We start from the raw sequence: 25717 nt of genomic DNA on the forward strand, positions 1-25717 counted from the left end.
AATGCACAGCCTACTGGGAACTATTCACAAAGGATGTAGTCAACAAAAGTCAGTACAATGTGTTATAGCCTCTGTAGGCACTGCTTAATCTCCCTGTCAGCATACACAATTAAGAGTTGTCAGACGCCTACCTGAGACATCAAATGTCATACATCGGAACAGTGAGACAACACAGGATATTGTATAAGCTCCAATAATCTCTAGAAGAAAACATCATTGACCTTTTCTACTCTTGTTCATTGTGCTAAGTGCTGTGTCCTGTCAGATATTCACATATTCAGTTGTGATCTCCAGTTCCATTTATAGTTATATGAACATAGTCTCATTAACTCATAAAAAAAAAACAACAACAACTCTGTAACTAAAAAGGTGTAAAAAAAAAAAAAGAAAGCTGTTTCAGAATATAATAACTAAGTGTTAAACTGTGCTTTCCAATGGCAAGCAAATTAAATATTTTAAAAGTAATATTGATTGGAAAAAGTAATTGGCAGAAATCAACATGGTTCCCTCCTGAATACCAGTAAAAATTAATGGACTATTTGCATGTGTTTCTCCTTTTCGTAATGAGATTGGAAGGGGAATAAATCCATTACAGGAAAGACATTTAAAGTGAATTTCCATTTCATTGGCTTATGTTATTTTCTAAATTTGGTATTCCACTAACAGATTCTCAGGTTTGTTAAATCTGAGTATCATCAAGGTGTATGCCTTGAATAATATATATATATATATATATATATATATATATATATATATCAGTGAAACCACAGACCTCTTCAAGCAAATTTACATGAAAAAAGTAAATACATACGTATATTTTAAAAATCCGTGCTATCTAGTAACAGCCTCTCACAGCGATGATGTTTACAGCTAATGAGAGTAATTTAGCCAAATAAACACTGAATTGACCTCATGTGGCCCATATTAAATATCAAGCAGAGCTTAAGCAGAGAGTGTCCAAAAAAAAACCCTCAATAACGCTGAGAAAGTAACTTACTGCCTTTGAACTGAAGTAGGAGATGAAGCAGATGTGCAGGGATCAAAATTTCCTCTTTTTAATAACTGCAGCATATGGTGTCAATAGTCTCCATTTATCAAGTGTGGCAAAGCTCTCTTGTATATTGTGTAAGATCAGCTTTGAAAAGCATCTTGTTGTGGCTGGGGTGCATTATTCAGACATGGGCAAATGTGACAAATAAGTGTTCTGATACATGGGACACAGACAATCAAACAAGACTGACAAGGGGCTTCCTCCTCAAAGGTTAGACTCTATTAGGCTAGACTTTATGAGAATGAAACAGTCCTAGCCGGAAACAATGGGAAATAACTGTGCTTACCATTTCTATTAACAATGAGTGTTTTCAAAAGGTAAGCTGTAATATTTTCATAGTTAGGTGATACAGTGTTTACCCATTAATGCTATGTTACTGCTTCCTTTTGAACCATTGCGAATATCACAGATTTAATGCAGCTGCTCAAGTTATAGAGGTGCTTCTTAATTTGGCTTCTTAAACCCAGCCCTTAGCATCACATCGAAAACCAGTCACCTGTGAGTACTTGACTTAATGTATAATTCACAATATATACCCTGAGTTGACCTGATAGATTCTGCCCTCTAACAAAACAAAAACAAATAAAACAGTACTATCTTACATGTAACGTAAAAATAGTGCATTGTGATATTGTAGCAATGCCACCTGTCAAGTGAAGAAATACAGTATGTGTAAAAAGAGTTCAACTGTGCTCGAGAAAAGTTTCTATAAATTGGCATACCCTCAGGTTTTCCTACCATGTGCCATTAGAGTTTTAAATAAGCTTTTTAACCCCATATCTAGCTGGAAAAATACATTTATATGTATAGCAGTGCTTCTGGTTCACTTTGTAAAAAGGTTTGCCGCTTCACTGTGACTGGCCGTTAGTCCATCTTCCTCTGCAACACTTCCACACGCTGCATCACCTATAAAATGTTATATTTAATTAATTGATCTTATGACTCTCATAAATAAATGTATTTTTTATCCAGATTTTAGTAAAATAACTTTTTACATTATATTTGTACTGACAAACATACATTTTACATGTCTAAGGGTCTACATGTCTAAAATTGTTTTAGAAAAACTGAATTTTGATGAACAAAGAAGACTGAAGTCAATAACATGGGACAACTTTTGGCTTTAAAGTCAGCCTCAGTCAAACGTGTTTTATTCAGATCAGGCTGACAGAATTTGACTGAACCATTCGTTAGTGGGGAGTCAGCAACATATTGGTAGGCCCGTGTGCACACAGAAGAACTGACAATACATACAGGCATGTGCCAGTTCCTCAGGCTATATCTCCATTCTCGTTTTGATTAGTGAGGAGGAGCTGATGGTAAGCTTAATGAAGTAGAGGGCAATAAACTCATTTTCTCTGTCCTTTATTCATGAGACAGTGTCTCTGGATCCAGCCTTACTTGTTTTACATACACAGCTTTGCATATATGCCTATGCAGATTTTGATTAAAAAGAAAAAGAAAACTTTTGAAATGTCTAACTTTCTTGCCTTTTCCTTTGCTGCATCTCCTATCTATCTATCTATCTATCTATCTATCTATCTATCTATCTATCTATCTATCTATCTATCTATCTATCTATCTATCTATCTATCTATCTGTCTATCTATCTATCTATCTATCTATCTATCTATCTATCTATCTATCCATGCATCTATCCATCTATCTGTGTGTGTGTGTGTGTGTGTGTGTGTGTGTGTGTGTGTGTGTGTGTGTGTGTGTGTGTGCGTGTGTGCGTGTGGGTGTGTAAAACTCAGGATAAAAAGACTGAGAGAATGGTTAACTGGGTGAAAACATATGTTAATCCAATAGCATAACAGCAATAGTATACTATAAACATTTTTTACAGGCATTAGGTAGAGCATATGGATCTCATTTCTTAGTCACTTCACCAGGCCTACCACAGAATGCTTTCTGCTTGGCTGAGGTTGGCTATTTTAACTTTTCCAATAAAAAAAAGACTATGTTCACAGGTGCCAATAGCCTCAAAATATCCTCAGTCAGTACGATTACATTACAGGTGGAGGTACGAATTTTGGCCCACTCTTTCTGTTCTCATTTTAACAAGTCTGTATATTCATGTCTCTTGACAACAGCCCTTACATTCCTAACAGGTAAGTAAACAGTGCCTCCTTTGGGAATCGGTGCATGCTCTCTGATATCTCTGAGCTGTTCATTGGTTGAGGAGAGTGTACAATGTATAGAAGCATGACATTACATGTATGATGCACTGTATTTTCCAAGAACATTCTTGATTCTTTCATTTAGCTATGAGATAGATTGTGCTATTGATTGGTGGTTACAAAGCCTTACCTTGGAATTGAGATTTTAAATGGTATGATTTCAAAAGCTGTACACAAAAGAAAAAAAAAAGTCAGAACACATTGAGATCGCCTGAAAGGTGCTGACATTAAAGCTATGAGTCATACATTAATCTAGCAGTTGAAAGAAAAAAAAAAACAAAAAATGAGGAAAAAAAAAAACACATTAGTACCTCTTCATTATATTTCTCCAGTTTTTCCAGCTGCTCATGCTGAGCTTTTTGCAGCTGTTCAATCTCCTCTGTCCGTTTCATGACAAGCTGTCAATCAATGCCAGTGTAAGTCATAATTTACATAATTAAAGCATTCATCTGAGAAACAGAGCTGTGTGTGTGTGTGTGTGTGTGTGTGTGTGTGTGTATGTTTCGCCTCTTAAAAGACATTCAGAAAGACGAAGCCAAGCTTACCCTTTTTCTCTCAAGAAGAAACTTTCTTATGTTGCTGCTATTTAACTCCCGGACTCTCCTGTGCGCAAACCAAATAACAGGAAGACGGTGAATAGAATCACAATAAGCTCTGTCTGAGAAGCACTGGATAGAGCCTGAGTAGTACTGTGTGGCATTTTACAACACCTAGAGCTCATGAAACTGTTGCCAAAAATAGCTGACATATACACAATATAACATAACTACGTGACACCCTGATAAGGCTGTGGGTGACCTTTTTGGCATATTCTCAGATAAGGAGTGAATACCTCTCTCTTTCAGCCTTGTTTTTGATGCTCTTGTCTTGACTGATAGCTTTACTGTTTTCCATGGACAGCTTAGCCTGCCTAGTCCGCATCTCCTCATTCTCTCTGAATAAAGAAAGAACATAAAGTGATAATATTGTTCTGACAATTCAGTGATAAAGGAACCTGGAATTATGTGCTTACATTTTATGCTGAAATGAGACAACAGGTTTATGTGTTGGGTGAGCTTCTGTTTTAGGTGTAAATTTGTTTACAAGACACAGATGAGATGTGATTACACTGCATGTATTTTCTGTCAGATAAATGGATCAGTTGACAAATAGTATAAAACAGGAGTTTTTCAAGCTTTCACAAAAAGTGAGAAGAATACAGAATGTGAGCATGACTCAAACACAACGTTGCCTCAGGAAATTCAGCTACTAATTTATTATATATTCCAGTCATTAATATTCCACACTCAATTTACATAAAACAATTTTAGTTTGTCATGTTTGTGGCAAATTTCTATGCATAAAGTACATTGCACAAAAAGACTGATACAACACAAAAAGTATTTCAGACATTTCATTTATGTGAAAAGAGCTACCACACTATAAAATAATTATTCCTTCACTGACTATTTCATGCTTTCATGTATTCTTTTGTTTATTCATTTTATTCCTTCATTTATTCTTCTACTTATTCCTTCTTGTACTCTTTTCTTTAATGTGCCAGACCAGACTGATCAGTCAGTCAAACAGTAACCATCACTGGAAACAGATCTCCAAACAAGAAGTTAGTGCCTATGCCTGGTGTCTAATGTTTTGATCAATTACTCATTTCATAAACAAAGCAATATGTTCATTTTATAAGTTAAAGAGTGCGCGCAACTCTAGTCCAAGCAGCAGGCAACAAAAAGCTAGTTCTGGCAAACACTGAGTCAGTTAGCACAGTGGTATTTTAACAAGGAAAAGTATATACATGACTACGGGAGAAATGGAAGTTTAAAGGCTCGTTCTAGTATGGGACCCTGAAGTCAAACACTCACCGGTCATGGATGAGCGTGAGCTGTCGTGTCTGTTGTTCTTGTATCATGAGGAGTAGCTTTTTGAGGTGATCACACAGTTGAATCACATGTTTCTCCTTCAGTTCTTCAGTCTCAGTCGTCTGGCCCTTCATCATGTCAGACCACTCCACCGCATGAGCAGCAATCATATTCCTCACCTTCTCGTAAACACGGAAGAAATGTACCCCGTTACTTGGCTGTGACCCTAGATGCACTGCCCTTGTGTTAAACAAAAGTTATAGCCACTGCAAATAAAATAAAATAAAATAGAATAAAGTAAAATAAAAAAAATAAATAAAATAAAATAAAGCAATACCTTTGTTTTATTGTCTGCAGTCATAGTCTTGATTTTCATTTCAGCCTCCCTCTGCATTTCACAGCAGTTAGCTTCACTGTGATTGAAGACAGAAGCCTTACTGCACTTTAAACTCATGAAAATATGATCAGTTAGTCAGGATCGTTAACTGATAACTGATGACAAGGAGTAATTATTATCAAGTGGCACAATCCACTTGCAATTGGTACATAATATAATTTAGTTAAACATTTTCACCATACCCTCTTTTCTTGATTGCTTTCTTCAGCTGTTTCTCTAAAGTACGTTTTTCTTTCTCATACTCTTTAACAATCTTGTCCACTTGGCTGCAGTGAGTCTTCTGCATTGCTGTGAGTTCCTATGGTGCAAAACAACATTTTATTCCCAGCAGCCGACTGGGTACTCATTATTATTGCCCTTAAGACACGCTTTTCCAGACTGCATCAGTCAGACCTTCAGAATTAATGTCACTGTTTAGATTAAAATCAAATGGCTCAGTGAACAGAGGTCTTACCTACCTTAGCATGGTTTTTCCTCAATGCATTTAGCTCTTTATGTTGCTTCTTCACAAGTTTCAAATAGGTCTAGAGGGCATTATTAAAAAAGATTTAGACTTTCATACATTAGTACTATCACATTTAAAAAGAACTTCAAATTGAATTCAATTATTTTTAATTAATATTTCATCTAACTTATCATTTAACATAAAATGCCAGCCCTTCTCTCTCTTCAATATGAACTAATTCTTTAAATGGTTAAATACATTTTTTTTTATTATTCTGCTGTTATTTTCACATTATTTGCAACTGGCATAATACAGACTTCATAATTTATTGAATTAAATTCATCTTGTGTTTTACCTGCCTTATGCAAGAGTTTTGGAAATGCATGCGCATACAATGCAGTGCTACACGGTTCAGCCTTGATAATGTTATGGGGCTTTTTTACTACTAGCTCGTTCATATACTCATTCATATACTCACTGATTCATGTGTTCATTCACAAATTGACTATTTCATATCAATCAGGGCAAATCAACCCATAGTCGACTCTTCTGTGTGAAGTATTACCTTCATTTCCATTAAGTCTTCAACACTGACTTGAGGCACAAGGGCAGACACATCTACAGCTTCAGAGAACAGAAAAGTTCTTAACATAGTAGAAATGTGAAAAATAAACAGCATTTATTAATTATGATAATATTTGACATAAATGAACAAAACTAGATAAAACAAATCTCTGAAAAATAAACAGCAGTATTATATAATGTCATGCAATGCTTGCTTGAAAGGTCATTAACTGTTATTTGCCTTACTGGATTAAACATGAAAGCATAATATTCTGTGTAAGGTGTTCTTTCTGGGGCGACAGATAGGAATCTGTGCACACAGTACAAACACTGGTGGCTGATAGAAGAGCAGCTAACAGCCTTAATGAAAATAATGTAATAGTTACGGAAACAATTCTCAGCATCCTTTCTTTGTGCACTGTTGTAGTGGTAGTAGCATGTACACCCTAACACCAGTACAGTGAAAAAGTTGCTTTTCCTCAACACTCCACTTCCACTCAACCAGTCTTGCATCATGACGCCTGCTTTCTATGTTTTCTATTGTCAAAACTGTCCAAAGTCCTTATAAATAAATACCTGCATGTGAAGAGCCGCTGGTACTGTGCCTTGATGTTGAGTTCTCTGCAGTTCTCACGTGATTCAATTTTCCTTTCTTGCTCCTTTTTGGACTGTCAGTTGGCACATCAGCAATCTCCCACTGAACAAACACACACAAAAAAAAATACAAAAAAAAAAGATTCTAGCCTTTCAAAAGCGTTTCTTCTCCTGGGCAGGGGCTTACACTACTACACCCTGTTGCGAATGGTTTAGGATTAAGATAAGTTGAATCTATTTAGTGACAGAGAAATATGTTACACTCTCCTCCTACCCTTCAACTAAAACAGATGTCTTTGAGAGCGGGGCAGGCAGAGTAAAATGTATCTGTCTGATTTTTTTTATACTTAATGCACATGTACTGAAAGTTTCTACACTAAATAAGATCTAAGATAAGTAAATAAGATAAGAGCATGCAAGACAAGGTGGACAAGGTAACATTTTTTTTTTTTAAGCCTCATTACATCTTTGTCCAATTACAGAACAGCATCTGAAGGGAAAACAGTAATGGTCAATGAACACAACTGTTTGTGACTGGAACCAAATGTCAGCCTAGATACTGTGCACCCATCCAGGTATCCTAGGTCACTACTTTTGAACATTGGATTAACTTAAAAACAGTTTGTAGTCAATTCACACAATGTTCAGTGTTCGATGTTTTTTTGTGCATGGCTCTTTTGTGTATGATTTGTTCTGTAAGACGACATCACGTAATGTCACATGTTTGCAGAGAGGTAATAACGATGGAAACAAGCATTAAAAGGTTGTGGCAAGGCCAGAGTGAGCAGTCACACACCGCTTACCGTCTCGATGCCCAGGGCGCGCATTTGGTCAGCTCTCTTGTCAGAGATGGATAAAAACTTTTTGGGATCAGACAGTGCATCCACAATAGCTGAAAGACATGTTGTAACATCCACAGAGTGAGAGCTTTGACCTTCAGAAAGAAATCGTTGTTAATACAGCTACCTTCACCAAAAATTTAAAAGCTACAAGCACATGGCTTAAGAAAGTGGCACTGCATTCTAAAATGAGCTCAGGTTAGGAACAGGATTAATACACTGTTCTTTTTTTTTGTTTGTTTGTTTTCCTACAAACAAAAACCTTCCTGATGGCTTAAATCAAAATAGACATGACTGTTGTGTGCATGAAGACAACAACTGTCTTACCTCCAAATCCATCAGGCACATATGTTTTGAGGATGATGTTGCAAAAGACAGTGGCCAGGGAGAGGGGTTTGTTGCCCTCATTTCGCAGGGAGATGTGTCTGTACCCAGTCTGCAGACCGTCCAGTGGGAGAATTCTCTGACCAATCAGCTTATTGCTGTCATCATACACCGCAATTCTCAGTACCGCCAGGTCCGGCAGGATTACCTAGAAATGGACAGGATGTGTGTGTGTGTGTGTGTGTGCATAAGTGTTTGAGAGACAGAGGGAAAGAAAGAGAACGAAAGAGAGAGAGATAGAGAGAGTCAGAGGGTATGCAAGGACATCAGTAGTAAGCAGGATGTAGAAATGTTGGGGGGGGGGTGGGGGGGGGGCTGGGGTAACAAACCTGGTAATACTATATAAGGGCAAAACTTAGAATATCATTATAGATTATCTGAACCTCTTCCACTCAGCTGGAACTTCTTGATCGTATCTAGTCACTTTTGAACATTTTTAAATAATTGCGCACAGCAGACATTTTTGTTCTCTTGCACTTTTTGGAAATGTATTCATTTCATTGACTATGAAAACCCATTGCTTTACCAGTTAAAACTCAAAACTTATAGGTTGTCTTCTCACTTTTCACTCCACCAAACAGTTTTGTTCTATACATTTAAAGTAAACATTTTTCAAATGCAGTAAAAGCTATTTTACACAATGTCATATAGAAAATGTTTGGTTGCTAAGTTTGCATTCTAGGAGGATATTTACCTTTCTAAACACAAAGGGCTCGGGATTATACACAGGGTTGAGTCCATTGTTCATCACCATTTTTGTTCGGAACTCTTTGCGAATTGTGTCTGTGGGTAGTCCATACATATCCACTTCCACGTACGTGCCAATCTTCTTATCTGACAAAAACTGACCTGAGAACACCTTTGACACAAAGTTCATGGAGCTGAATAGCTGTGAAGACTTTTTTACAGTTCATGCTATCTCTCAAATATCTGTAATTTTGAAAAAGTCTTACCTGAACGCTACAAGTAGCTGCAATTACCCCATCCACGGGAGTTTCAGAGAAAGGATCAAACGTGCGATCAGGCCTACGCATGAAATCTGGCTTTAGCAGATACCTGAAAAGCAGCAAAATAAACCAGATGTCAGAACGGATCCGCCGAGGTTTGACTGTGCTATAAATCATTAAAGCCATAATCTCCATTCACCTCAAAGCAATGACCCATTTAATTAAGTTCCCACTTGTCCCATATTCAATTTACACTAAGCAACATAACGCTAATGGCTGTTGCACTGTGCTGCCTTGATTAATGTGTTGATTAATATGTTTTGAGTTTTCACACTATCGTGGCTCCTTGCTGTGTGAATCTCACATCATTATTTGATGAGTGTAAATTGTCATTGCCAACTGTTGCAGTACTTATGCAAAGAATATTGTACAACTCACAATGCAGAGAGTAATAGCATATAGATTTGAATTGAATAAAAGATATGAAAAGAAAAAATGTGTGCTTCTACACATACGATTCTTTAGTCAGCTGTATTTTCACTTGGCAGTTTTGATAATATACAAGCAGGATCAGTGTGAATTATCTTATAGTGGGTATAGAATCAAGTCCAGAAAGAATACTGTCAGTACAATAAATTTAATGCATTTTATTTTCTCTTTCCATGGAGGTGATTATTTCATTCTGACAGAACAGACAAGGATGATACACAACTGATGTAAGCCTGACCTTCAGTAAATCAACCTATCGCTGAAAGCAAGATTTTCCCCATGGAAAATCAATTATTAGCTCGACTGTGTAAGTGTTACATAAGTGACAAAAAATTTCTTAACTCAAGCTGAACTTGCTATTAACTGACACAATTAAACAAACAAATAAATAAATAAATAAAACTGAGCCGCTGACTGAAATGTCTGCTACGTCTATCAACTGTGTGTCAATCTTGATGTGATTTGACAAGACAAGCTATGAATGAATGAATATGTGTTAGACAGTTGGATTAATTATAAAACCTGGGATTTACTTACCCACAAGCTCCATTGTATTCAAACTTCCCCTGGTTGAGCTGCATAGCCAGATCTTTGCAATGGGAAAGTGCAGATGGTAAACATTCTTATTTAATTGAGCACTCACAGCTAAACAATACGAAACAATATTCTGCAAAAATGACAGACAGACCATGGTCCAAACTTCCATTAGCAAAATAAAAGTTTAGGCTTAGCTACAAATGACAACACCGACAGCAGAGATGCTAAACACTAAACAATAGGCATCTTTTCAAAAGCTTCATTCAAGCCATTGAGCTGCTATTACAAATATGACATTATTGGGACAAAACATTCGACCGAAACACAATGAGGCCTGTGTTTATCTACCAATCACTGCTTAGCCAATGTCATTATGGTTGTCAAAAGTCACTTGCACTCCAATGCTTTCACAGTTGGTATTGAGTTGCAATGTTAGCCAACTGAATAACTTTCATCCGTTAGTACAGACTGTATATGTACTGAAATGGAAATTTCTTCCATGGTATCCATAATTTGTGACTTTTTTGATTTTTCAGAACCATCTGGATCAATGTGTGACTCATCCTGATATCTGAGATTTCCCCCCGTACACGACCAAGAGGCGAATACTGCTCTACAGACACGCTCAGCCATTCTCAGACATGCATAAACATCAGAAAATGTTCCAAAAAAGAAAAGAAAAACTCAAAATGCAATGGGATATTGCAGTTTTTCAAACTTGGATCAGGAATCAGTATTCAAATAATGTGCAAAAATATTCAGAATCAAAGCCTCCGTTGTATAATGAAGGCCGTTCAGTTCAGAGGGAACACTTCCCTTCTCTCCCTCTGCTACCATTTAGCTACCAGCAGAACAACACGAGCTCCATTATGTTTCAATTGAATGTTTTTTCTCATTAGCTTCATATTTTCAATTGTAATTCATTGTTGGAGGTCATTCTTGGTCATACATTTAGCCATAATGCTCTTATTATGTTAGTGTAAAAATTATAATCCACGATTTCTTTGGCAGTTCAACTTCCCTCGCTTTGCACACCCAGACACACAGACACACAAAGACACACACATGCACAATATGTTCTCTGAGCAGACTGAAGTCACAGGTGGTGCAACTGGCCCGTGTGTGTGGAGGTATGTGTGATTATATGTGTGCGTGAGTGCATGTGTGCAGAGGGGGTTGTAATAGCAGGAGGAAGCAGTGGCGTTTGCATTACCTGGGGTCTGAAAGTTCAGAGCTACCATCTGGCAGCCAGCGTTCCAGAAGATCTGAGGCATATAATTACTGGAGTCCACACGGCCTCCTCTGGGGTAGATCCGACTCATCTGCCGCTTGTTGTAGCTTTGCATCTCGTTGAAGGAATAAAAACAAAACAAAACCTGGACCTTTGTGAAATTTCGGTGTTGTTTTAAGATCGAGTTACAAATTTAGATCTTGGAAAGACACACAACAGGGACTTCCTGTTGATTTCTTAGAATTTGTTCCAAAACGCATGACAAAATCTCTTGGAAAATAAAAATGAACTTCCTTTTGACACAACCAAGATGCCATTATAAAGGGACAGTCTAGGAATCTATTGCACCAGACACTGTCTCTTCCACTCGCAAAATACACACATCCACTTTTTTTTTGTTAAATATTCATCAATGCAAATACAGTCAACAGCCACTGAAAAAGTAAAAGGATACTTTACGAATTCAATAGCATTGGTCCTTAAGTAACCCAGCCCCAGTGATTCATTGAATGATGACATGTTGTGGTGAATGTTCTTCTCTAAGAAAATAAACAAAGAAACAAAAAAAAAAGGGGGACACTTTCACGATTTTATTTGGCCTTGTAAAGAAATTGGCATGTTAACTTTTGAACTTTTCTCTCTTGAAAAGTGTTCTGTATGGAGCATGTTTTCACTTGATTCTGTGAATATAATCCCTAAGAATACTGAGTCATCGTTAGCTTTCTCATAAGCAACTATGACACCATAAAATATCTTACCAACGCATGATGCATTTTGAATAATTTTCATCAGTTTTGCATTAGAGTACTTTATATGAATACTTTATATAAAAACATCATCATATTATGTGCTGTTGTTAAAGCATAAGAATAAGTAATAGTGGACTATAACTATAGTGTTTCACTGACAAAATGTAACACACATATTCTTGCCTTCAGCTTCTTCAAATCCCATGAACTTGACAGCCTGAGCATAGTTGACCATGTTAGAGAGGTATGGGTGGATGTTTGTTGTGGCAGCGACATATTGGTAAGACTTAATCAAAGCTTCCTCAGTAGTCAAACTTGCCTCGGCTGCCTATAGAAAAACATATGGTTTAAATTACTGTGTGCAGCCTCTGACAGAACTCTTCAAGTCCTGCATACAACAGTTCTTTTTTTTTTTTTATTATTAAACTCAATGCAAAATTCCAAATATTAAATCTTAATTCACCTTATACTAATAAAGAGAATACAGTGACGATAATAACTTTTAAAAAAAGTTTTCCATAGTGATACAAGAAAAAAAGGATGAAGAAAAGAAAAGAGGCACCTTTTTTCCATTATCCTGATAAGGGGCCTCAGACACCTGTCTTAGGTCTGTTGTGCCTGCCACCTCAGCGATGTCATCTTCAGTTCCCTATGAAAGAGGAGGGGGGAAGAAGCTAATAGCTGCTAATGTCAGTCCTATCAAGGTTTCTGGTTCTTAAATCATACGTAATCTCATGGAGAATGAGGGAGGAATTTTATCGCAGAAGAATGTATAATGTCTCGACCGTCTGTCAAAACTACCTTTCTGGCTTTGATCGGATCTCTGTCACCGCTGTACAGTTGATCAATAACACATCCATGGATTCGTTCTGGGTGAGCCTCATCCACAACATCTGCGTTTCAACAACACACAAAGACATTATGTAGCTAAACTACCCTTAATAAAGTCATGATTTGATATATTCCATACATATTCTGTGTTAAACTACAGCTTTTGATCTTAATTTCTTAAAGCTAAAGGAACCACCACGACTTGCAAACCTTTTAATTTGGTTCAGCATCAGTGAACTAAAATTCACATTGCAGTATACATCGACAAGGGCATTACTAAGCGGGATGACAAAGCCAATTTAACAATCTCAATTTATTTTACCATCTGCTAAATGTATTTGCACAGTAAATATATCACCTCAATGCTTCCAAACCAGAAACAATGACTAAAACTATTGTCTTGAGTGTAATGTCTGTTAGAGCTTTTGGCTACTGACTTGCTGCATGTTATTAAAACTCTCCTAGAGACCATTAAAATTGACTCACCAGCTCCCATTTCCTCGTCAATTTCATCCTCTAATATAGCTGTGGTAGTGCCAGCCTCCATGTGCTTTTTAAAGTGCTCAAGCTGTTCTGAAATAAGAAAAACAAGAAACAATAATAATAATGAGTTAAACTTCGTCACTTTAAACTCCTTTTCAAAATGAACATTTTTACTAACAGAAATACTGTTTACCACTCCCATGGGTACTTTGTGAGGATAAAAGCAAAAAGACATTCTAAATGGTCAGTGGTTTTCACTTTACAAAGAGACATGACACCTTCATCTATTTTTTATTTATTTTTATTTTTTGGCATGGATTTTCAGAACATTTCTAGGTAGATTAGAATCCTATTTATCAACACTCTTGGAAATTTCATTGCAATGATTTGAACTACTGCCAAGTGTAATGTCACATTAGGATACATAGTCCACAAAGGTATGTGTTATTCCACGTCTTAGAAAATATCAGGTGCGTTATGCTTTTGTTTTATGTGCTATTTATTTGCGATGTTGCACTGTGGTCCATGTGTAACACAATCTCGTTCCCCTGTATGTATGAGTCATGCATATGTGGAAATGACAACAAAAGCAGTCTAAGTCTAAGTCTACATATTTTCCATGAAATCGGGCTGTGCAATATCTCTACCTATTCGGGTATACAATGGGTTATGTCACATGTGACATAATAACACATTAAACGTTTCATAAAGTGTTTTTGTCAGACTTACAAAGGTGTTACTAAGTGATAAAATAATATGTGAATGTTCGAGCAACCTAAGAAGCTAAGAGGTCCAGATCACAAAATTTTATTTGAACTTCTCTTCTTTTTCTTGGCTTTTGCCTCCTTTAGATTCTCAGTTGAAGCAACACAGTCCTATAGCTACAGTATGTAATGAGAACCCTTAGTGTAAAGTGAGACAAACTAGGGAGCAACACGTTAAAACATTTCTTTTCCCACCATTTTGTCCCATTATGGAATATTCAATTATCCACAAGATCGTAATCTCCCCCACACAAAAGAGCCTCTTAACTACATGAGTGAGCTTAACACATGCTTCCCCTGCCTTCTAGGTAGCCGGCCACTGCATCTTTCTGTGCTGTACCATGAAATGGTGTCACATTTGGAAGGGAATGCTAATCAGTTAATTCTGCCCTCAACTCCACAGGCGCCAGACTAACAATGCCTGTTGCCTAATGGTAAAAGGGAGAGTAACCCCAGCCGACATATGCCCAGTGGAATGCAGCCAACCATGTTCCCACAGCTCACACCTCACAGCGACACTTCTAATAAGACTACACTAAATGTCCTCGGTGAGATGTTGTTTAAATTAACCTTTTCAAAATGATCAGTCCACTTACTCTTTTCAACTTCGGGCTTTAATCTTCTGTTTTTGATAAGAATTTTTCCCTTAAGGACCTTGGGGGAAGGCAATGGCCGTCCAGGCTCCATCTACAATGAAAAACAACATCTGGCTTCACTTGTATGAGAAGTTCAGCGTAGTCAGAAAGGTCATGAGAGTTAATTTTGACTCTCAAATAAATGAAGACCTACCGGATAGTCCTCTAATGGCTGTTTAAGGAGCATATCTCCAAAAATGTCCTCACAGTATCGAGCGAGTTTATATTGCTGGTGCCTCCTGGAAAGGACAAGCAGGAACAGGACAATAACAGACCATTCCATTTACTTAAACACCAAAATTATTCAATTATTTCATTATTACCATTTAAATAATGGAATATAATGTGCTGTGTATGCAATTTCATCAAACTCCCATGTAAGCTGTTACTGTCATTCACTTTTTACTAACTAAAAGTTACAATGAAGAATACAGCTTATTAAAGAGGCCTCCCTATAAAGTTGCTAGTTTCAGCCTGAACAGCAATAGTTTAGACATGGAATATGACAGTTCATATAGCGAAAATGTGTGATCCATATCTAGACATCTCAGGCTACCATACACTCTCAAAGCAAAGGCCTCCTCTGCGAAATATTTCAGTCATACTAGTGGGGGAAAAAAGGAAAGTAACATACGTGCAATGGTTCTCAAATGACAGAATTACAGGATATTCCGATGACACAAATGCTGTTTCTTTGATGGCCTGAATGACATCCTAAAAAAAAAAAATGATTATTTTCTACAATGATTTTCAATGACAGTCGTAATTTGTTTACTCAGCACTGTCAACAGATTCTGATGAATTACAATAACATGAAACCATGAGAAATGGTCTGATAAGTATTGAAGAACAAGGACTAAAATAAAAAATGCAAAAAAAGAGTAGCACTGATTCTGTTAACCTACTTCAGCTTAGCATCCCTGTTGAATACAGTGCCACTGGTGTTGAATTGTGCATGTCAGCGCATATGTGAGTGTTTGTCTGTGTGTGAGTGTGTTCATATATGTGTCTTTTCACCTTGAACAGAATGTCTGTGCACATGGCTTTACCATGTGTTACAATCGGTTCTTGGTCCTCTCCTTTCCCATCCCAGCAGTCTAATTCCACACACCTACAGCAAAGAAAAAGCAAAAGAAAAACCCAAAAAAACAAAACAGAGCTGTCAAAACGACAGCATGAGAAAATCACACTGATGTACAAATTTATGTTCTACTCCTTTCCGGCAACATACATGTTTATGTCTTGCATTTGTGGGGAAAGAAACCTTATGTCAGAAATCAAAGTGTATAAGCTACCATGAAGCCCTCCTACGGTGATCCAGGATTAAGTGTCTAACTCGAAGGCAGATCAGCACTAAGCTGTGACCCATGTCTTTATTAAAATAATCTTAACCTATACCACTACAACAACAATAACAAGAAAAAAGGCTGTTCACATAAATATCTCTGAGTATTTCTATTAAATGAACTTTTCCTGTATGCGTAAAACGGAGATCCAACACATGATTTCTTAGATGATATTTGACTACTGAACCTGTCTTTTTCCTTCATAGAAAAAAATGGGCTCCATACGCCATATACCTCAGAGCAAGACTTAAAATTTGGCCAAGAAATCTAGCTAACTATTCTTTCTAAGTGCATTTTTATGATGCTGACAGGCTAAAGAGACAGCACTTTCTCAGGTTAAAAATCAGGGAGAACCAGGCAAAAAGCAGCAGGATTTGTAGATCTGTCTGGCTGTGTTGCTCAAGCTCTGTTCAAAGTACCTGCAGCCTGACAAGAGCACCTGGCGATACATCTCCACAGATGACTTCCCTCCAAACTGCCTCCCAGTCAAATACGTGTTGTGAGAGGAGCTGATGAAATAGTGGGCCAGAGGTTGATCCATGTCCTGGTACACCTCTAGGCGGTCCAGAAACACGGGGGCATTCTCATCAGACATCAGATACCGACAAAAACCATCACAGGACATCAGGCCTGTGGGATGAGAGTAGGCAAGTCAGAGACCATTCATTATGCAGGAGTTGCAGTAGATGAAGATAATGAAATAGCAGGTCGGCTTGCTGAGGCAAGATTCTCTATGCTTCAGTGCCCAAGGCCCCCTAACAGAATAAACACGACTACACTTCAACTGTCCATTTGTTTACTTCGTTTCACCACTAGATGGAACTCAACTATCAGAATAATATTGCTCCTCATCAATGTTCAGCCCCCGAACATTATCCCGATTGAAGCTGTTAAAAGATCACATGAGTTCAAGCACATGTGAATGGACGTCTGGCATGCAGATAGAACCATAAAGAGATAAATCTGTGATGAGAAAGCAAGAAGACATCTCAGCGGCGTTTATGATATGATTTACCTTTCTTCCTCAGCCTCTCATCAGGTTCATACGTCTCTATAATCTGCATGGCCCGCTTGGCGTCATAGAACGGAAACAAGATCTCATTCAGACGGGAGTCCCGCTGATTCTAGTGCAACACAATAAGAGAATTTTACCATAGTTACATATACCAGATCATATTCACAACAAAGACAGCTCATCGTAATAACTGTTTAATCACAGACACTGCATTTGATAAGATTTCTGACAGAACACAGACTGCACCGTTCAAAATTTCAGACAGAGAAAGCAAAGATCGGGCAAAAATTTAGAATGCCTTTCACTGTTTATGTGTGTTATTTAAGCTAAATCAATGGCCAGAACAATATATATATGAATTCATGGTCGTGCAGAAATAACGTCTCTGTGACCTTATCCGAACTTTAAAATTCAGATAATGTCAGAGACATTGATTCGTTGCACGAAGAGTACAAAGCATTTATAAATGATTCATAAGCACAGAGGAAAAATACGCAGAGGAAAATTCAGAAATCAAGCAGTCTGCACCAAACATCATGCCTTCTCATAAAGGTTCTTTCAGCATCATTAAAGTACTTCACACAAAAGTTTTCCACAGACAAAACAGAGTACTGCTGCATGCTTTATAAGTATCTAATAAGGCTGGACTTAATTATCAGTTAGATCAGTTAGTGGAAAAGTGTGAAAATCAGCAAGAGAGAGGCTGTTGACATGAGACAGACACTGTGGATATAATGATAAAGCAGTTTTTTTCAGAGAGGAAAGACTGATATTTGTGGATTGAGTCAGGGCTCAAACAGCATGAATGAGCAGCAGGAGGTCAAGCTGGAGCAAGTTAATAGATGAAAAACAGCTTACTTCATTCAAAAAGCTGATAAACTGGTCTACATTTAAATTATCATTTTTCTCTCCAACGCTGAAAAGAGAAGTATTACATCAACATTATGTCCAACAGTGTGCAACGCGAAACCCCCCCCCCCCCCCACATTTAAATATTCATGAAAGTAAATCTCATAAGGTGTTACAACAACCACACATGATTATCACTTAGTTAGTTAGTGATGTTAATATTTAAACTTTCAAAGCATGTCAATTTAGAAAAAGTAAGTGTAGTAAATGAAGATTTTTAGCAACAAGATATACTCCACAGTTGCATAAAAATTCTTTTAAACTGTCAAGATCCTAATCCTAATCTATGAAACTGCTTTAGTAACAGAGAATATAGGGAAAGTACAAAGAATTGAAGTTTCTTTTTCATTAAATAGTTCAAACTTGTCTCACAGTTGCAGGTCTGTATTGACTATGGCAGCACAAACTACTCACAGTTTTTTGAAGAGCTCCTCAATGTCAGTTCTAGGGCAAATCTTCTGGGTAAGTGCGTAGAACTTATCAAAGGTAAATACCGCATGCTCGATATCATCATTCTGCAACACGCGCACACACACACACACACACACACACACACACACACACACACACACACACACACACACATACACAAAAACAATGTACATGTCTGACAACAAAATGAGTGGATATTGAAGATGGGCAAAAATGTCTAAGGTAAAAACTTACAACAACACAAAGCAAGAAAGTAAAACTTTTGCAATGAATGACAGCTGACATCAGGTGGCACCGAGGAGCGGTCTGGTTTCTGACCAAATCAGTATTACAGTATTTGGAGAAGATGGGATGTAACATTTACATCATGATTAAACCCACATTCCTGTGGTTTCAGAAAGGATATGGTGTCTCAGAGAGTCAGACTCAATATGAATCTTTAAATTACCTTCCCGCTGGGCAAACCGAGATCCTTCAAAGCCTGGAATATACCCTTTTCTGTCTTGCCTGAGGCAAAAGTTCTTGTAATGCTACAGATATATAAAAAGTGGCATTAGGACATATGATAGCAAAGCCAAGGACTACACAGCACTAATTATTGCTTCTGGGCACTGCACTTCAGGCCATAAATGAAGGAACACATTAACTTTGGCAGGGGTCCTGGAGAGGCATTAAGAGGGGAAACCCACTGGCCATAAACCAATTAAACAGGAGCTTAAAAAAAACCCTGAAGTCTTCCTTGAGGGAAATCTTTCATAGTACCTTCTCACAGGTATTTTTCCATTCACATTGGTCAGAAATGACAGTCTCATCCAGCTAGCAGTGAAAAATGGGAAAACAACAAAGACAAAAAAGAAAACATTTGGAATGAGCAACACAAGTAACTTTGAATAAACAGCCGACTGACTGCAACAAGTAGCAACAGTATTCTGACCCATGATCTGGAATACCTAAAGAGCATTACAAATTAGTCCACCTGCAGTACATTACTTTCCCAAAATGACTCTGGTGACTTATTGCTTTGTTATGTTTTCTAGCAGCACTCTGGCACTCACTGTTTCCTTAAACAGGTCATTGGGCACACGCTGTTTGCTCTGGAGTTGTGAATCAGTGACCGCAAGGCTTCAGTCCACCGCTGCAAGTGAAAAATAGAGAAACAAGTCTTTGGGTCATGCATGAAATCAGAGATTTGCATATTTTTGTGCAGCGGACAAAAGTTTGAACTTTGAGAATGGAGATAAAGGTTTTCTTTTCTTCTTTCTTTTTTTTAATTCAGGTAAATTCAGCATATAAACTTGAACCGGTGAAATATGATCTACAGTTACCAAGTCCACCATTTTTAATCGGCAATTTAAGGAAAGCAAAGCACAATCTTAAATAAAATAATTATGATTGCTTTTTAATGCATTTTCCTGGTATAATGTAATCTAAGTAATAACAAGCTTATCTTATACAGAACCATCAATTCTAATCTTTGATTCTAATGCAGTCCACATCAGGGCTTTATGAGTAAACCAAAAAGGAAAAAAAAAAAAAAAAGTTTTGCTTCAATTGGATGAATGATTGGCTGATCTGAGATTAATCAATGACAGATGATGCAATGAACAGAAATCCTTTGACAGAAATGTTTTACTCTACTATTGTGGGTTTTTTTTTGTTTGTTTTTTTCCCAGCTTCAGCTGCAGTGGCTACATTTTATGAGGAACTATTTTTATTTTTTCTCAAAATTCCAGGAGATGGAAGATCATAACTTAAGTGCATGGCCTCTTGATGCACTTGAGGCAAACGCTCTTTCTTCATTGGAAATATAATCATAACCAGAGCACATGTTCCAGATAAAACAAGGGGACAGAAGAGCAGCTAAATTTGTCCAAGTATAAGCAGCTGTTTAGTGGTTCAGCTGAGGTATAGACTTTGAAGAGGAAACTCAAATACAGTAGCCATTACAAAAAAATTGAAAGATATCACTTGACAATCAGTAAGAACAACTGATAAGGACTACATAGTAAAGGAGAGAACTAACAGAGTGACAAGAGTGCTTTGATCAGGCTCCTTGGGAGAGGTCAGGTTACCTTGGCAGCGGTAATGTTTTGCGCGACCATATACATGAAGCTGAGGTTGACCAGGTCGGTGCCGCTGCATATGCAGACGATTCTGCCCTCCAAGTCACTTTCACTTTTTCCTGTGGCCTCGAGCAAGGACAGAACCTTTGGATCCTGAGAAGGCAGAAAACCACCAGGGTCACACATGGCATTGATTAATGTAATTTCCTAAGCACTGCATAACACAGAATGACATGTTCCGTTCTCAGTTGATTTCTATAGTAACAAGTATTTCACTAACTGTCATTCCCTTAAAATAGCACCAACACTTCAACAACAATGCTACATTGATGAGGAAATACAACATGTTTGAATTCATTTTTTAGCAGACGCTGTGTTAATATGGCTGCAGAAATCAACTGCAGAGTATAAACATACAATTAGTCTGTAGAAAATTGAAACTCACTGTAAAATTACATATTCCTTATTTACAGTTTTGGTACTGCATTATAAAATTACAGTACTTTAATGCAGCTATGTCTAAAAATTGCTAATTACCATATTTTTAAAGTTGTTTTACTAGGACAAGGCTGTATTTTCACCGTATGATTGCAGTATTCTAGTCCCTCAAAGTAAGTACATGCACCCCACCCCTTAACTATGCTTTCTCCCCCCTAAAAACTCCAAATTAGACATGGCCCTTCTATTACTATTTCCCATCATTTGCAAAACCTGCATAATGATCAGGGAGGTTACAGACTACCACATGTCTCCTCCAGTATGAAGGTGTGACCAACCGCTTCTTTTCACCTATCCTCACTGGACTTTCCCGGGGAGTTGTAACAAGTTCAGGGCTTCACACTATGCTCCCCAGGAGTGTCCACCACTAATTTAGCAGACGCACCCCCCGCTGGAATACAAATCCAGGGCTCTACACTGATGGGCTAGCATTTTTTCCCATAGCACCACTGTATTTCTCGTGTGTGTGTGTGTGTGTGTGTGTGTGTGGTTAGTATATTACTCTTAGAGTTTCCAATACACTCTGAAAACAGCTAATTACTGTAAGAACAGACATCTGAACTGACAGCAAACTTGATCTTGATCTCCCAGAGTACACCGTTTTTTCCAGCCATCTACTGATTTTAAGGAAGATTAGAGTGAGAATTTTGTTGTAAATTTACTGTAGTTTTTACAGCTAAACGGAATATAGAACCAGCCCCTAATACAATTTAAGGATACTTTTATTACCTTAGGCACGGGTGTATTACGAATACTGTTGATCAAGGAACATTCCAAAACCTGGCCCTCCTACAAATAGGGACAGTGATTATATAAAAAGTACCAAATCAAATACCAAGTACCAAGTTCACCACTGATCAAAAACACAAACAGCATAGAAACTGAGAAGAAGTACTGCAAAACAATGCCAAACCTTATGGAGTTAACTGCAGTGCCATGAATAAACATAAATCCATTTATACATTACAATCTCAGTCTAGGGCTTGTCCCATACTTTTCCTTCACTCTTCCATGTGAGGAAGAATCCAAAGGCATCAACTTTGAAGAAGCAGTTGGGTTCAAATACAAATGGATCCTGAGAAACAAACAACACAAACAAAAGGCATACAATCATTACATTTGTTTATACATAAAAACTGGACTTTCAGGCATATGTCAGTGTCAGATTTGAATAATGGTTTAATCTAGATGTAACAATCTTAAGAAATAAACATATAACTCATTGTCTTCTATCCTTTCCCAAACGAGCCTCCAAGACATTCTGTACTTAGAGAAACTGTGCCAACCAGTCACCCAAATCTGACTAAAGAGCATGAAAGCACAACTCAGTTAATGTTTAATGTGAGGTATTTAGACAGACTCCAGCAATAGGCAACTCCAGACAGGGATTTACAAGGTACATCCATTCACACAGAAGCACTGTGGGAAATTCCCTCTTTTTTCTGTATCTGCAGGGTAGGATGAATGGAGTCTCTATTTATCTACCAGAGGAGCCGATGCTTGGATCAGCCTGTCATGTCTCCGGAAAAAATAAACATAAGGAAATAAACCATATCCTTAACAATAACAAATTTAAATGTCATCTCCATTAGCGTCTTTTGAGTGGTTTTTTTATGGGGTTTTTTGTGATTAGGAAAAACATTGCTCATTTTCACAGCATTCCCACTGACCAAACAAATAATGTCTAATTATATTTTCTATCGATAGAAAATGAAGGCCCCCATTGCCAAGATTTACATCTGTCTCAGGGGAAATCTGGACGTCAGTTCAACAGCTAGCATTCCGTCCATGACACATCGTCCGTGAGAACGCAGCCTTTCAAAAAATATGTCCTTTCCAAGATAAACTTTGTGGACTTGCCTGAGAATTCTCCAGGGACATTTGAGAGCACAGCTGTTCATAACATCTCCATCGATTGAAGATGCATCTTTGATATACTCTGTATCATATACTTCACAAGTTATTAATGTTTAAGATTTAATATTTTGATATAATATCTTAACTAGGTTTTGATGAAGCAAGAATTTTGCTGTGGGCACAGGTCAGCAGTGAAACTAGACAAACAAGTTTTACTGACATCAAAAGAAGAGAAGAAAATATGATGATCTTACCTCATCAAATCTGTCAAAATATGCTCCATCTTGCATAAAGTCTGGAATAGGCTTTTGCCAGTTGAAATCGTAGAGTTTTGACATGCTACCTAAAAGTGCAGAAAAGTAAGTATAAGCATATCATACATTGATGTGAAATATTATGTGATATCCTAGAATTTAAAATGTTGTACATTGACAACTCAATATCACATGTGCATGGAGGGATAATACAAAGCTCTAGCTGATCTTGCACAGGTCATTTGTAACCTCTAAGCCTGGGAGCATGAGTGTAAGCATATTGAGAAATTTAAGTTTAAATCTCCATGATCATACACACACTGTGAGCGGTGAATTTGACCCCTGCATTTAACCCATCCACATACACCAGTAGTCAGCACACACAACCACTAGGTGCAGGAGCAGTGGGCAGCACACCTGTGTCCAGGGGGCAATTGGGAGTTAAATGCCCAAGGGCATGTTAGCTGTGGATGTTTTCCTGCTGGTCCTGGGAATTGAACTGGCAACCCTTCAGTCACAAGCCCACTTCTCTAACCATTATGCAACAGACTACAGTATAGCATGGTATTACCAGGCACTTTAACTACACACATGCACACGCAAACGTGCGCGTACACGCGCAGACTCACACACACGCGCACACACACACACACACACACACACACACACACACACACACACACACACACACACAACTCGCTGACATGCTCTGTCTCCACTGATAATACTGCAGGAAACATTTGCATATCTCATATTGGTCTATTTGGTAACAGCAGTTACTGTACTTCAAAACCACTGATCTGACATAGAAATGTTTTGTATGGTATAGCACAGTACATCTATATCCGGGCTGTATTGTTTAGATAATTAGAAAACACTTGGTGTTTCAAAAGTCAGTGTTCATTCTGGTGTATCTAACGGTATTCTCATATTCTCACACCCTGTGCCGTACCCCTCAGCACAAACGCCCCAAAATCATAAAAACGCATAGCAGAGCACATACATGTATATGTTACATTAAATGTTATTAAACAACATCACATCTTTTTACACATACGACTTAGATGTTCCTGAAGACCATTATCTAACTTCAGACACTTTCCTACGTGTTAATGTAACAGGAAACATTTGGTCTGTGCAAAATTCTTTGCAGATTTTGAATCAGTTTTTGACATCTGGATACAGCACAAAACTAGCCAGCAGTTCTCTCAACTAGCTCGACAACACAGCAGAAAAGTGCAACCCGCTAATAATTAGCTCACAACTAAATGTACTACAAATACTGAAACACGGCTGTTTTCTTGGTTTCAAAAGTGGGTAAAATGTTTCAAGTAAAAGCGAGACCTCATGCTTTGTTGACTGACTGCATATTATTATACTGGACACGAAAGCGCGACACGACTTTGCCAGCTGTATCATCAAGCCAATCACAAACGAAGTACCAGAGAATCACTTTCTACACGTCCTACCTGTGTCTGATGTTTTCTGAGTGACAGTGGGACATACAACACTCCGTTACCATCTGGAAAGCCTTCCACTTCTCGCAGTGTCGAACACTAATGGTATTGCCGTGTAGTCTTTCAGACGGTTTGAATATATTCCGTCATGGTCATTTGGCTGGTACTCTTTCAAAGGGACAGCCCATGAGTGTGTGAGCTGCCTCTTGGGAAGTAACCCCTGTGCTCACCGGGTGTGGTCACGTTATGGATGTGCACAGTGCCGCTGACAGGCTGGTGAAAATGCGACAGCCTATAGTTGGCAAGTGGTGTTTATACAATAATTCTCCGAGGTAACATTCGATTTTAGATCTATTAATTAGGTTCATAGAAGCAATTCACTGTTTAAATTAATGTTATAGTGCATAATGACAGGTAATAATTTTTTAAAGTTCTGGCAGTGGTACCGACAGTTACAAGGGTAATTAAAGGGTCATTTTAACTCACATTGTATAAGGTAACCCTCCCACTTTCATAAAGTGAAACTGATACTTAAACATGTCAGTCAAATTCAAAGAGCCCTCATCCTTAAGAGAAGAAACACACAGCAGTATTCTCAAGCTATTTCCCTTTTGAACATGACCAACATTTTTAGATTTGGAGAAAACTGGGATACATTTTCAGACAGACAGCAATACTAGAAAGAAGTGCAGGTACAGGTGGTGTGACCACAGAATAACAGGCAAACAAACTAGGCAGATAGAAAAAAACTAGAAACTAAATAGAAAGATAAATAAAAGACAAAACTCAAATTTCAAAAAACAACTTCCACAAGAACATTTTATTTCAAACAATTACACAGCACAATTGATCACTTTACGGTCAACAATATTCATCTTAGAAAAAAAGTATATGACACCAGTAATACAGT

At 37.7% G+C, this 25717-nt stretch overlaps 1 protein-coding gene across 1 annotated transcript; it reads right to left on the minus strand.

The window, feature by feature from the left end:
• Positions 1 to 1193: 1193 nt before the first annotated feature.
• On the minus strand, positions 1194 to 24873 carry plcb4a (phospholipase C, beta 4a). Its single transcript, XM_030765740.1, has 38 exons — positions 24820 to 24873; positions 23351 to 23439; positions 22234 to 22314; positions 21969 to 22028; positions 20751 to 20894; positions 19734 to 19813; positions 19441 to 19494; positions 19127 to 19208; positions 18661 to 18761; positions 18196 to 18253; positions 17338 to 17446; positions 16742 to 16952; positions 15994 to 16087; positions 15611 to 15690; positions 15131 to 15215; positions 14938 to 15028; positions 13581 to 13667; positions 13065 to 13156; positions 12826 to 12912; positions 12447 to 12591; positions 11969 to 12053; positions 11497 to 11621; positions 10284 to 10335; positions 9264 to 9366; positions 9005 to 9169; positions 8254 to 8458; positions 7891 to 7979; positions 7066 to 7190; positions 6495 to 6558; positions 5943 to 6008; positions 5667 to 5782; positions 5425 to 5500; positions 5091 to 5266; positions 4067 to 4168; positions 3780 to 3837; positions 3546 to 3632; positions 3365 to 3401; positions 1194 to 1957 (listed from the first exon to the last, which is right to left on the minus strand). The coding sequence occupies exons 2-38, from the start codon at positions 23432 to 23434 to the stop codon at positions 1875 to 1877; spliced, it is 3639 nt and encodes a 1212-aa protein (XP_030621600.1). The 5' UTR covers positions 23435 to 23439; positions 24820 to 24873; the 3' UTR covers positions 1194 to 1874.
• Between the last annotated feature and the right edge of the window lie 844 nt (positions 24874 to 25717).

The sequence above is a fragment of the Chanos chanos genome, chromosome 1 (genome assembly GCF_902362185.1).
Source record: "Chanos chanos chromosome 1, fChaCha1.1, whole genome shotgun sequence".
NCBI lineage: Eukaryota > Metazoa > Chordata > Actinopteri > Gonorynchiformes > Chanidae > Chanos > Chanos chanos.